We start from the raw sequence: 14,509 nt of genomic DNA, 5'->3' as shown, positions 1-14,509 counted from the left end.
TTAGCAGGTGTTTCAAGTCAGTTCTACTTCCATGTTTTTTTTTTCTAATCAGGATTACATGACCATGAATGACCAGTTAAATGTTTCGTGAAAGTTTTTCTCAAAATTATATAAAAAGCGGGTTAATTAAACGGATTTTTTTCTCGCGTTCATGTATTGTACTTTACACACCTAAAGGCTCGCGTAAAAAATCCAGCAGCACCCAAGGAGAACATTTAAGCAACTGAAATACTTAAAATTTTCCCTCCTGTATTGCAAGATCGCCTGTGTAAGTTAATACAGCTTGATCTGTTCGAGTGCTTCAGCTGAAAATCAGTTTAAGTTGCAAAACGTTTTAGAGAACAAAATTAGATGTTGTTGTCTTTAAAAAATGCTAGCTGACCTTTTTGCGCCTTTTTGACAACATATTTTCCTCTTGCCGAAAACGAAAGCAATTAATTTTCCAGTGTTAAGAAATTTTGAGCTTACATTTTGCCGGACTAAAAGCTTTCGACTTTCTTTACAGGTAAATCTGAATTTCTGAGGCGATTAATGCCTTTCGAAAAGATATACACCGAATTGAACCAGTGGATGTCCCTTTAAATCCTTCAATACTGACCACAAGAAACTGTCATTTCACAGTAAATTAATGGAAGCTGGCAAAAGTGCGCGGTGACCACTTTTATTTAATTAGCAATTACAGTCTCAAAGAAACAAAGTCAAAATAGTTTCTTTTAATTGCACTAATTTCTATTTCTGCGGATTGAATATCTGATCTCACAAATTTCAAAGGAAATTATTTTTTTCTACTCAAATTGCGGGCTCGGGTGCGTTCGTAATAGTACTACACCAGATAGAATCAAGACTTTAAGGCATAAAACTCGCCCGTGCACGCGCTGGCCACTCTTAGTTTGAAAGTGGTGATAACCTTCGTGGCGCTTTGATCTTAATAATTTGAACGGCTAGGATGCTAGCATATCGAGAGACAGTCAAATACTTTTACAGACTTTCTGCGGTGCAAATCCTAACCAATTTTTGTTTTCTGTAACTGCAATGCATCATTTTATCCACTGAGTTTATATAACGGACAGATTTTTGTTCCTGTATGGAAAGATTTATAATCCGGCTAGTATAATGGGAACATATAGCTAGTACTTAGTAATATGAAGTGGTCACGTTTCTGCTTATGAAGTATAAATACAATAAGAACGTAATATCTTGATTAATCACAGCACTTGTTACTCATTCTTCTGCCTTTCGCCATAGTTGAACACACAATTCTTCCATTTGTGGCAAAGGAACTGAACGATTTGGCTGTACCATCACTCACAGGAAACATTGGAACTCCGCTGGGAACTGTGCAGTACGACTTGAACAAGTAAGTTAGTTTATGTATCTCAATTAACAGTCTAACCCCACTGGACACTAGTGATCATACAAAGCTATGGTGAAATTAAGCTTTAAAGCTCGATCCAATGCCTATAGAGTGTTTTCATTCACGTGACTACCGGCCATATTGGTTTACTAAAACAAAAGAAAGTATTTGCATAAAAATAGAGTTCAATTCCCAGAGGCTTAGTTTGGGACACCAACATGGCCGCCATTTCTTTGTTTTGGGACACCAACATGGCCGCCGTGACGTCATGTGAAAACACTCTATTGGGTTGCAGTAATATTGAGGGGAACACAAACATAATCATTGTATTTTTTAGATATTTTATTATCTTGATGTCTCTAAACCCTTTATTTGTTTCCTTTAAATATTTGTGTAATAGGGTAACGTGTTTACTGTGATCATTAATCCGAAGTCGGTATGGGATTCCAGGCTTTGTCCAGCGATTGGTCGTCAGAAGAGGCACTGGGCATAACTCTGGGCAATCTCGTACCCGGAGTCTCTGCTCTCCTTGGTCAGCGGCAGGTTGTGCAGGGCAAAGACTCTGGGTACGATAAGGCACTCTGGGGAAATCATAATCATAATCATAATCATAATCATAATCATAAAAACTTTTTTGACTGGCTGCCCTGTAACTAGCCTCCCACGCAGTTGTTTTAGGGGACTCGTATTACCTCCTCCCCACAAAAAATACGAGTCCCCTCAAAACGACTGCGTGGGAGGCTACCCCGTCACGGGTTCCATCAGTTTTACTGCAGAAATCCTGCAGTGAAAAACCTCCAGGTCCCCCGGCGAGTAACCGCCCGCCGAAGAGGCTGAGGACCCTGGGTAAGAGATTAGTAGAGGTGTGTTGAGGGGTTGGAGGTAAGGCGATGGCTCAGAGGCCATGAAAAGAGGCACCAAGTGTGAAACGAATGGTCTGTAATCTAATCGCACCTTTTTTCTTTCCCCAGGATCAAGCTTGCAAATGTTATAATTCAAAAATCCAAGGTGTCTTTGTTACCTGAACATGGTTTACAGATTGTTGCTGACCACGCCTCGGGAAACATAGGAGCTAACTGGCACTACAAGCAGAGTGCATGGTAAGGGGAGACTGGGTATAGACTGGTCCTGGTTATCAAATTTGATAACTGTGCCGGACTTTTAATTTGTTACATTAAATTTTAAATGAAACTGTTGTTATTGACGCACCTCAGCGATATGAATTATAAAACGTTTTATAAATGATTTGTTCTAGGCCCCACATCTCTGATTCAGGATCATTTGACCTGTCAATAACAGATCTGTCACTCGGAATGGCTTTCTACGTGGATGGTACGTTTTGTACGCACCGAGTACCCTTTACATTGTCTTTTTGGTATATTCTAAACTGATAACCATTTCACTGTGCCTTGAAGGTGATTTGGAAAAGGAGAACGCGAAGGTCAGAGCCAAGAACTGCAACATAAAGATTGGTTCCCTTCATGTCAAATTCAAAGGCGGTGCAAGGTAGTACATGGCTTTTTTCACTCATCCTAGCAGATACCTTTTTAGCCTTTTTGAAGCTTTGAGAAAACTTGAAATCTTAATGCAAGCACTGACCATCTCTCCCTCTCTTTCCAGCTGGCTTTATAACATGTTTGGTGATGGATTGGCATCACGCCTCAAAGGCCAGCTGACCAACCAGGTTTGGTATTATCCTTGATAATGCTCATGACACACCATACCCGTGTCTTTTTAACCACAATCATTGCAACTCCAAAGTGCAAGTAAAACGCTGTGCAAGGCAGATGCCTCTTCGTGGAAGCCGAGACAAATTACACTTTTGTTCCGTTTCTTTGAATAGCTGGCAGCAGTGTACGTTCAAATTTATTACTTTTGCTGTAGTGCACCCAGGAGTAGGGTACGCTGGGTAGAAGTTGGGTATTTGATTTTTTATAACGTTATGGGTTCATCAAAATGTTGAATCTCATTTGCTTTCTACTTCTCGTTTGGTTTAGATGGAACATAAAATAAAACCAAATATTCAAATGTTCACACAAAATTTTACTTATTGTTGAAATGCCATACCAAGGCGCGTTTCCTACAACTGGAGATAACGGGTGCCTCCAACAGTTACAAGCTGATTGGACTGCTCGCAGTACCCATTGTTTCCCAAGGTCCGCGTTGAGTGTTTAGGGACTTTAAGAAACCACGACGGGAACGGACGGCCTAAAAGTACAAGTTCGCGTTACTTGTACTACTTCGCGATTATTCCAATTCTTACAACTTGTACAGTGCGCCCGAACTATCCAGTATTAGTATAAATCTACTAGTGTTCTATCACGAATGCCGTTCTCTGATTGGCTACGCTACTCGCTATCTATTCTGTGATAGATAGTGAGTAGCGATTTTCAACAAAATGGCGACCGCTTCTTCGCGTTTTCGAAGTGTTTGCGATGAGGATACAGATAATTTACTTGTTTAGTTTGGAACGACTAGTAGATTTATACTAAAACAATTAGATTATTCGCTCTCGATTTCTACGCATGATAGCTGATTCGGGCTGCGCCCTCATCAGCTATCACGCGATAGAAATCTCGAGCTCATAATCTAATTGTTAATTAGTATAAATCTACTAGTGTTCTATCACGAATGCCGTTCTCTGATTGGCTACGCTACTCGCTATCTATTGTGATAGATAGTGAGTAGCGATTTTCAACAAAATGGCGCCCGCTTCTTCGCGTTTTCGAAGTGTCTGCGATGAGGAAATAGATAATTTACTTGTTTAGTTTTGAACGACTAGTAGATTTATACTAAAACAATTAGATTATTCGCTCTCGATTTCTATGCGTGATAGTTGATTCGGGCTTCGCCCTCATCAACTATCACGCGGTAGAAATCTCGAGCTCATAATCTAATTGTTAAACAGAACAGGTGGGAACGGCGTTCAAGTTGAGACAGAGGATGAAAAAATTAACGTCATGTGCTCACGTTCTCCACGAAACCTTAAATGAATTTGGTCATTTCACGTTGTTGTTTGGCCGAGTACGACAAAGAAATGTACCACAACTTTGTTTTTCTCATTATATCTTATTGTTTTGTGACGTTCTTGCTGCCGTCGCCGTAGTAGCTTCTTAGCCTCCCTTTTATCTCAGTGAGGGCGCCCAAAAACACTGGCACGGTTTGAATAAGAAGAGCTTAGTGCAGCAATCTCTTCGTCCCAATTTCTCGCTCTTTGCTCCCTCTGAGCCATAGCGGATTATTTTGAGAAAGAGACCGCCGGCAGTCTAGTAGCTGACAACCGAACATTCGCGGCTTGGCAACTGACTATAATTATACAAGATAAGGCTCCAAGAATTGTTTATTGAACAGTCTTGAATGCACAACATCTTGAAACTATTTTGACTACATTACTTGCAAAAAATTTCGGACGATGTTAATTTCGGACAAAAATACTGTCCGAAAATAAAACCGTCCGAAATTTTTAAGCGTCCGAAATTTGTACAGTATAGTATAAAACTTTAAAAGTACTTTCTGGGCGACGCATCACATATTCAAAGCCAATATACATGATATGGCTAGAATTCGGATTAGGCGGCTTTGCTCAGTCGTTTTTTTTATCACTGGAAAGGAAAATATTTGTTTCTTTTATTGAAGGTACAGTAAAACTATCATATTCACAGACGTTATTTCAGTCTAATTCATGTTTTTTAGTCGTAAATTTACTTTGGGCATGTTTCAGCGCAGTGTCCGAAATTTTTGTCCGAAAATTGTCCGAAATGAGAGAAAAAGTGTCCGAAAATTAAACGTCCGAAATTTTTTGCAAGTAATGTACTTTCACGTCTAAAATTGGATTAAGTAACTATAAATATTTTTTCTTTTTCGCCATAAAGATCTGCGACGCTGCTGTCAACCTGATCAACACCAAAGCCACCGAGAAGTTAAATACGTTTCCCACGATTATGAAAAAGTTTGCTGCAGCATACGTACGTTGAATGCAAGGATCACAAAGTTAAAGTGAAGTCAAACAATTCACAACACATGGAAGCATACGGGTATAAGACCAGAAAAACTTATAACGAAAATAATGTCCACAAGAAAGAGTTAGGAATCGTAATCAATAATATATAGATAGACAATGAATTGAGAAGAACAATATTAAGTCCTCGTATATAAATAGCATTTTTTATATATTAACTTACATGTACGGTTTTGCTATAATATCACACATTAAATGTAATCTCGCTAATTATAATTAACAAAATCCAATAAAAGTCATGATTCTAACATTAGAGTAAACTTCATGTTGTTGAACCTCTCGCTAATTAAATGCTGACAAATCAGCAGCAGTAATTATTTACCCTTAAAATAGGATTACTTTTTTTACAAGGTTATTGCTTTGTATGTACAATGTAATTAATTTGGTTTATCTCTAATCTTGTACGAGAACGTTATACTTTAAATTTTCTCAGTAACAAACTTTATACAAACATTTTAATAATTAGGCCAAGCACAGCGCGTAGATATCGCCCTTCTCCATGCATGATTAATTCTTCACAACAGAGCGGCTTTCAATTGTGTCAAAAAAAATTTCGCGTTGGCTTTGGTTTTCCTTTACTACGCTTCTCAACCAATGAGAACCAATCGTGACTTCCTCGCACGTATTTTCCCGCGCTTGGCACCGGTTCAATGTATTTCCTTCGAGCTCTGATTGGTTCATTGCGTTGTTTACGTCTGTTATGATTGGCCAGATAGCCTCTTCCAGGCGTTCAGTTAGTTGGGGCGCAGCGCGAAAAAAGGCGCGCCAAAAAATAAAGAAAAAGCGCCCGAGGGGAAGCCTGGAAGAGGCTATTGGCCAGAGTAATGTTTTACGACACAAAATTGAAAACCGCTCTTTAAAAAAAAAAAATAACAAACACTAATGTAATGCACGTGTGGCAAGCACAGAAAAGCATACAGGGGCAAGAAACTATACTTTCAAGGCTGCTATTAAGTTTTGAAGAAGACGGCTACAGCAACTTCATAAACAAGAGGAAGTCTCCCAACCTTATTTTCGTTTAGTCACTTTCAAAGCTCTCAGCTGTTTTCGTTGCAGTTGTCGGCAGTATGCGGGTTGCTAACAACAGTCCTGTCCGTTTCTTAGCAGTTTTGCCACACGTGTGCTTTGCTGTTATTTAATCAAGCACCGAAATTATTACCGTTTAGTGGTCATTTTAAACAAAACATTAGTCATACATTTTATGGAGTCATTTGTTTAGAAAGACTTCTTTTTCCATGCATGGACACCGTGTCGGAGCGACCTTTACTATTAGTCGGACATTTGTATGGTCGGACAACGTCCAACAACTGACTTCTATTTCTAGCACTGTATACATTAGGTATTGTTTGAAAACAAAGACCTGTGTTTTAAGAACAATACCTAGGATCCACCTTTACTTTCAACATTAACAACTAAGAGATTATGTAGTCTTCAACATTTTTAACATTTCAAAGTAATGCCCCTTTAAATAAAAAAACGCAATTTTCTTCTAACATTTTGACAACCATATTATATTTTCACTTAACCCAGCTTCCCATTGTTGTGGCATAATAATTATTCTTAAAAACTGGCTCATTTTATAATACAATTCCAGGGATTTGATTGGTTTAGTTAGTTGGCCAAGTTATATGGGCCATTATACCATGCCCGAGAAATATTGACCATTAAATAATTTAATGGTCACCATTTATTTAATTTAATGGTCACCATTTCCTCGGGCATGGTATAATGGCCTATATGTCTTCTGGTTGTTCTTGCAGAGCGAAATCAGCAAGATCTAGCAATATTAATTTTCTTGATTGTTTTTAATAAAACAATTATCCCTTCACGCTTGCTGGATCTGAGATAACTATAGCCAACTCAGCGCTACTCACCTCAGTCATTGGTTATCTATCATCTCATATCCAACAAGCGCGAGTGGAATAAAATTATACAGTCATGTAATTTCTGGACAAAAATTAATCTATTATGTTTTTAAAACCACAAAAAAGCATTCCATGGCAAGTAAAAATGTTTCCTTTGGTTTCCTACCACCATCTCTTCAGCTGAGGCTTACTCCTAGCTTTCCAGTTGCTGTAATCTTGAATCTTGTTGATAGAAGCCTTCCTGAATTTCTTCCTCCATCTCTGAAAATAATGCTGCTGTCCAATGATTTGCAAATCTATCAACATCCCTTGGGTGTGCGGCATTCCTTCACCACAACATTTTTAGCCCACATATCCAGCGGGAGGGGCAGGTGTCTTTCTTCTGTTGCTCTCTATTGTTTCATGCAGCTATACCACTCTGTACCTGTAAAACTGCATAAATGCCTGGCCAATGTTCCAGCCCACAGCAAGGGACACAATGTATGCTATCACAACCAGTAGGACAGGATAGAGTATGACTACCGTACTCCGAAGGAATGGTAATGCTGTGGATTAAGAAAAAGATATATCTATAAACAATCTGCTACAACCAATGAAACTGCTATAAACTGTGTATTAGTTAGTGGGAGGCAGCGTGGTCGAGTGGTTAGGGCGCCGGACTTGAAATCCGGAGGTCCCGGGTTCAAGTCCCGCTCTGACCGCCAGCTGGAGTTATTTCTCGGTAGCCCCAAGTTCAACTCCTCGGCTGTGCTTGTAAATAGCCAGCTGGTCTGCCCCCTGCCAGTTGGGATTTTTAACATGTTATTATTATTATTATTATTATTATTATTATTATTATTATTATCATTATCATTATCATTATCATTATCATTATCATTATTATTATTATTATTATTTTAAATTTTTTAATGTATAAACTTTACTAAAAATGACCAACTCTTAACACAACCCTATGCACTCCTAAAAATTATGTACATTTTCAGCAAATATAAAATTCTTGTATTCAAATTCTTGTGGTATAAGGATAAACATGTTCAACGTGAAGTTTCAAAATATTTATAAAAAGAAAAATATATATATTCTATTCAATCTGCATTGAAAAAGAAAGGAAATATTTCCTTGTGATACATATCATACACTAAAATGTGAAAATTCCAAAAACCATATCAATCCTAAATTATCCTATTATTATTATTATTATTATTATTATTATTATTATTATTATTATTATTATTATTATTATTATTATTATTATTAACCAAAGCTGTGCTTCAACATTACAGCACTTGTTTTTTGCAATTCACTCTGCCAAAATTCACAGTTGAGAACATTTATCTATAATTTCCTTTAGGCCTGTTCCAGACACCTCTCCAGTCATGTGATGAACCTACAGTAATAATTAATTTAACTTCGACTCTGGAGCGAAATTGAAGCGACAACTGTTTCAGACAGTGTACTTTCTGCTGCACCTAATTCATCAAACCTTGCAGAAAAGAAGCAAACAAGTATCACCGTATTGCAAAAAACAGGAATTCTGTACACAAATATGACTGATTTGGTTTAGTTATTGCTCAATAGCAATTCAATGAGAGAAAATTAATAAACTTTATTGATCAGTGATTTTGCATGACTTTTTCCATTAATTTTAAGCAGCTGTAAATTCTAAATCTCGTGCCAGGATGAAAACAGCAGGTAAAACAAATTTATTAATAATTAATTAAAAGTCTTATCTAAAAATAGGAAAGTTTGCTAGCACCAGCTGTTGTAATATATTTTATTCCACTAACCACTGTATCCAAGAAATGAAATGTAAATATAGTAAACCAGAGCTATAAGCCAAAGGGAATTGCCGATGAATCTTGAAATGAACAATGGATGATCTATTATAACTGAAAGAAAAATAATAAGACCACATCAGTATTAATGGTCGATTACCAAGAGTAGTAGTTACCGCCCAAACCACTCAAGATATTATACTGTATTACGGCTAATTTGGATGGTCCAACTTAGATGTTTTTTGGTTAGTTTGTTTGTTTGTTTGTTTTTGTCCCACTTAAATGTACCCTTACTTTTGATCAGTGACACTTGGTCTCTGTTACTGGTAGAAATTAGTGCAATGTTTAATTGCTGAATTTAAAGCCATGTGTCTACTACTAACAAAAACAACAACAACAACTTTCTAAATAGACACAGGTTATAGATAGTCTCAACCCTTCAGGCAGTTGCTCACTGAAGTTGGCAGCTTAGACGGAGATTCTAAATACAAAACAGTGTGACTGAAAATACCCCTGATACAAACAGCATTTCAAGGAAGTGTCAGCAAACAGTTAACAACTCAAAGCGTGCAACTAAGTTAAATCATCTCTCCTAAAACTGAAAACTTGCAACCCTTTTACACAACAACAGCCATTATGCTCCCAAGAACAAAAGTTTTAAATGTTGCATCCACGCTATTTGTGCGTCAAGCATGTTTGCAACATGCCATGCCCAAGTAGTAGCATCACGGTACAGTCCTTCACAACCAATACATTGTAAATTTTCAAATGTGTTACCCAACAGCTTATTCAAAGGGGGAAAATTAAGTTAAATTGAATGGTGCATGAACAAACAAAGGCTATTTACTCTGCATACAAAAAAGTTGGATGACATGAAGAATAAGCAGCAGTGGGAAGAATGCATTAAGGTGAACATCAAATGCATATGCCCATTCTACTCTTTGGCCTGGATCATATGCAGTGGATATCCGCAAGTATCTGTTGCAAAAGAACCTGCAAATAAAAGGAACCGTGTTCAAAAAACATACTTATAATCAGATTGATGTAATTAACAATTATTACCATATAAAATTTCATTTTGTAAGCCAGAATAACCTTTAGGCTAATATTTCTGTTCTTGAATATTCATAACAAGTATCACAATTTTTTTACATAATAATTATGTCAAACACGAGGAAGAGTGTTTCATCCGATTTCCAAAACACTGAGAAGTTGGTTGAAAAAACAAGGCGCAGCCAATGTTTTGAAACCAACTTTGAGGTTCAAAATCACTTTTCCAAACCTCCTTCACGGGAGGCAATTTCCTTTGTTTTCTCTTCAAGAATTATTTTAATAAGTTTGAGAATAATACACTGTAGATCCCATGGTTACATTAAGTCACCTGTCACTTACCAAAACAATGATGCAACGACAAGACCAACACCGATACAATCGACAAACACCACCCACAATAAGAATTTGAAAAATCCTAGGAAATGTAGCTTGAGTGCAATAGCAAAGCCAACTGAAGACACTATCAAGGAAGAGAAAAAAAAAAAACAGAAGTTCAAACTAAAGCAGCCGTATGCACATCCTTTCAAAGGGTAGCTAGTGTTCCTAGCTGTTTGGCATTAACTCCTAACAATAAATTAACACTGACTGTAACATGAATTGAACAAAATCCCTCTAATCAACAACACCAGTAGCAGAAGCAAGTGTCATATCAACACAGCACACATGGCTGTTCTTTTCAAACATTTAACGACCAGTAGCATTAAAGGGGCATTATCACCTTTTTTTTGCATGACTTTGAATAGCCAAAAATTCAATAAACTTGTACTGATCGAAACATTAAAATAATGGTGGATCCCCCCCCCCCCCCCCATCTCCTCCCCCAAACAACTTTGTAAGTATAAAAGCTATGACGGGGCTTGAAAGGATACTATATCAAAAGATGTTTCCTTTGAGGTCCACAACGGGAAACGATAATGTCATATGACACAGTAATTACATTGTGATTTCCAACAGCGGCCATCTTGGATTTATTACCTTGAATTTCTGGATTTTCCAAAAACTTCAGGAAAGCACCAAAATTGAATGAAGAGTAATCACAACCAATAAAGGAACACTAAAATGTTACAGTGAAAAAAGTAATTTTTGCCTCATTTCAAAAAGGGACTTTCTATTTTCAGAAAAACTGCCTGTCAAAATTTGGTTGCCATAGTAACATCAAAATCAATGAACACTAACCAAACACATCCAATTTCTCCCAGATAAATTTCTGAAAGAGTCCTGACGTTTCATATCGTTTGCTCTAATATTAAATAAGTAATTAAAGTTCAAAGTTGCCATGGGCAGAACTATCTGCTCCCCCCTCTCCCGGTCTAGACAGAGTCAAAAGAAATGATGGACATCCAGGAACTTACCACACAACCAAATACTAAGTAAAACAAGGAAAGCTGGATCATCTCTTGCCCACTGATCTTTTGTTTCTGCGAAAAGATAACATACATAAGGCAACAAGATCAGAGTTTCAGGAGCAGGGATGGCACAGTGGTGAGAGCACTCACCTCCCACCAATGTGGCCCAGGTTTGATTCTCGTACCTGGTGTCATATGTGGGTAGAGTTTGTTGTTGGTTCTTGTCCTTGCTCTGAGAGGTTTTTCTCCGGGTTCTCCGATTTTCCCCTCTCCTCAAAAACCAACATTTCTAAATTCCAATTCGATCTGGAAAGTGTCCCCAATTAGTGCTACATGTATGCGCTAAATACATAAAGTGATTTTATTTATTTTTACTTTCAATTGTGAACACCAAAGAGAAAGGGCCATGTCAGCACTATGAAATATAGCCATCATTTGTTCATATATGATCATTTCTGTAAGAATGAATGACCTACCACAATCGGTAGAACTAGAAATTTTGCTCAAATGGAAAGAACCCCAGGTCACCTCTACCTAATTTCTGAGTGGCCTGCTTAAGGACGGTGCCTACTTTTGTTACTGAGCATACGTTCTGTGCATCTGGAGATACTCGGGTTTCCTACCGGTGGTGCTTACTAATACAGGGATATTTTTGTGAGGTTTAAAACTATTCGGAGAAGCAGAACTCAGCAAGTGCTCTTGGTATCCAAAATGCAAATTGGGGGTAACCATACCTTGCTTTGTATTTTACTGTTTTTTAGAATAATTGTGGCTTAATTATCTCTAAAAAATACGTGGTTACCCCCAATTTTCTTTTTGGATTCCAATAGCCCTTGCAAAGATCTGCTTTTCCCGCATAGTCATAACCCGCACAAAAATACTTCGGTATTTGTAGGCACCGTCCTTAATTAGGCAAAGGCCAAACTAATGACCAATAGCTCAACATGTACAGTACCACCAAAGGTTAATGCCCTGTCACTGAGTTTGAACTTGGGAAGCAAATTGCCTTTTTGTTAAGCTACACTATAGTCATGTTTCCACAAACTTTAAATGAGAACCTGATTGTATATATTAACAAAATGTGGTTATCTGAATATATGTAACTTTAGGGTACTTACGTTTGTGGTAATGAAAGTTACGGTATCTGAAATATGGAAAATGGAACAAAATAAAATTTATTTTAATATTACAAGGGTGATGTTCCTAAAACAAAGAAAAGGCTTATAAATATGCTTGTTTTAAATTAATCCAATGCCTGAAATACAAACACCAATCACAATCAGAAATGACTCCACTATTAAAATAATTAAGGTCCAGTTCAGACACCTTACTGGATCAAATTCAATGAATTACAGTAAGTTCATGTGAAGGACAGCATCTGAATCAATCCAGAACAGCTGATCTAATTCGGATCGGCTCAGCCATTTTACCTGCCTGGCTCAGCTAGGAATAACAGCTGTGGACTGGCTCTGACTCAGATGCCACACTTCGGTCGAGCCATAATTATCTAATGCATAAATTATTACAAATCTGTCATTTTTCTTCAGTCATAGTACATGTGTGCTTCTGTGAATTAATTTCATCTGAATTAAGTTTAGCGTATGAATCTGGGATTAATTAATTTGGGTTGGTTTAAATTTGAATTCAATTTGGCTTATGTGAAGTATGGTGTCTGAACCGGGTCTACGTCACTGAGCCACAGCAATCGATAATTTCCTGACGAACTATAACTGCATACCCATTTAGTAGCCAAATATTAAATTAAACCCAGCAATTCCCAACAATCCTGCAGTAAGACTAGCACTGAACTGCAGTCCTACAGTCCTATGGTTGAAGAATTTACAAAGAATTAAGTTTGAAGCTTAAGAACATGGTTGGCAGTAATTAATTCAAAAACAAACATGCCACCCATAAATCAACATTGTTATTTAGTTTCATTGGGATTAATTAACAAGTGCTATTTTTGTTTCCTGCCAAAGAAATCTCACGAGCAGGACAAGAAGGCTATATACTTGGCTGTTTACACTAATATCTGCTGTTTTTATATCTAGTATAAAGAAAACTAGCACTTGTTAGTCCCAATAAAACAAAATAACAAGGTTGATTTCTTTGTCTGAATGATTGCATCAATCTCATTCTGAAAGACAGTTCTACATGTCACTTAACAAACCAATTTAACTGTTTGAATTAAGAAAGAGCTATCTGCCAATGGGACTACCATGTGGGAGGTCGCGTGTTCAAATCCCGGCTGGACCAACACTCAGGGTCTTTAAATTACTGAGGAAAAAAGTGCTGCCCTTGTAATGACATCTGCAAATGGTTAACCATTCTAGTCTTCTTGGTCTCTCTCTATCTCTGATTTCATCGGCCTTTCACATTCTGATTCATGCGTGGGTTGGGTGGGTGGGTAAGATCAAAATATGGCCTTTATAACATGTAATATGTGCGGTATATAAATATATTTCCACCATTTTCGTATAAACTCGGCCATAACAGCAACGCGTACAGAGTAAATGAACATTATTTTGAGGAAATCTAGTTATCAATATCACTTTGAGGAAATGGGAACCATTTTTATAGCTACCATTCGTAACTAAAGATTTCAGCTGACGTTAAATGTACAATTTAGTCTCAGAAATCGTCTGACAACAGGATTACAGGAAAGCTTTAAAATTAGTAGCGCTGTCAAAACCTTGGGAACAGGTGCCTAAAACAGAAATCTCGCCGACAAAGATTATGCAGCGAGATAAAATAATACCAGTACTTACACTTTTCTGGGAGAAATACACAAGTAGAGCATTTGCCAGAGGGCAAATTCAAAATCCATATGTCGATATTTTAGAATCCGTCGAAGGTACTTGTACTGAGTCGACGTAGACAGACATCTTGAACGCTTCTTTGTTGATGAAGAATGAGGCGAATTTGCAGGCTCTGGTAACATGGCCACAAATGTATTCAATCCCAGTTATATCAAGCTAACAATCCGTCATAAAAGTGGTTTTATAAAACAAAGTTTCCCTCCAAACACGGCTGAAAATGTGCTGCACAACAAACTTTCGGAGGTTGGTTATGCCACGCATGCGTTTGACACGTCGAAG

At 37.5% G+C, this 14,509-nt stretch overlaps 2 protein-coding genes across 4 annotated transcripts in view; one reads left to right on the top strand and one right to left on the bottom strand.

Moving 5' to 3' along the window:
- The window catches only part of LOC146451729 (bactericidal permeability-increasing protein-like), a 22,575-nt gene extending 16,774 nt beyond the window's left edge, over positions 1-5,801 (top strand). For both annotated transcript variants that reach the window (XM_085098746.1, XM_085098745.1), the window contains exons 2-7: positions 1,246-1,357; positions 2,326-2,454; positions 2,610-2,686; positions 2,770-2,860; positions 2,975-3,038; positions 5,227-5,801. In XM_085098746.1, coding sequence (XP_084954872.1) covers positions 1,246-1,357; positions 2,326-2,454; positions 2,610-2,686; positions 2,770-2,860; positions 2,975-3,038; positions 5,227-5,328 — 575 coding nt within the window. In that variant the 3' untranslated portion in view covers positions 5,329-5,801. The remainder of the gene's footprint in view (positions 1-1,245; positions 1,358-2,325; positions 2,455-2,609; positions 2,687-2,769; positions 2,861-2,974; positions 3,039-5,226) is intronic.
- On the bottom strand, positions 5,492-14,509 carry LOC146451728 (protein unc-50 homolog A-like). Of its 2 annotated transcripts, none has more exons than XM_085098743.1 (7): positions 14,180-14,509; positions 12,530-12,555; positions 11,418-11,483; positions 10,405-10,525; positions 9,860-10,005; positions 9,025-9,126; positions 5,492-7,782 (listed from the first exon to the last, which is right to left on the bottom strand). In XM_085098743.1, the coding sequence occupies exons 1-7, from the start codon at positions 14,350-14,352 to the stop codon at positions 7,646-7,648; spliced, it is 771 nt and encodes a 256-aa protein (XP_084954869.1). In that variant the 5' UTR covers positions 14,353-14,509; the 3' UTR covers positions 5,492-7,645. The 2 variants fall into 2 exon arrangements, with proteins under 2 accessions (XP_084954869.1, XP_084954870.1); XM_085098744.1 differs by having other exon boundaries at positions 9,869-10,005.

The sequence above is a fragment of the Pavona decussata genome, unplaced genomic scaffold (assembly GCF_977016875.1).
Source record: "Pavona decussata unplaced genomic scaffold, jaPavDecu1.1 SCAFFOLD_386, whole genome shotgun sequence".
In the NCBI taxonomy this organism is placed as follows: Eukaryota; Metazoa; Cnidaria; class Anthozoa; order Scleractinia; family Agariciidae; genus Pavona; species Pavona decussata.
This window is presented reverse-complemented; position numbering and strand designations above follow the sequence as displayed.

Excerpts from the sequence above, each read along its gene's own strand:
- LOC146451728 (XM_085098743.1), bottom strand. The coding sequence starts at position 14,352 with ATGTTACCAGAGCCTGCAAATTCGCCTCATTCTTCATCAACAAAGAAG. Across the intron at positions 10,006-10,404 it reads GTCGTTGCATCATTGTTTTG|GTTCTTTTGCAACAGATACT; the intron begins GTAAGTGACAGG and ends TTTTATTTGCAG. Across the intron at positions 9,127-9,859 it reads CCAACTTTTTTGTATGCAGA|TTATAATAGATCATCCATTG; the intron begins GTAAATAGCCTT and ends TTTTTCTTTCAG.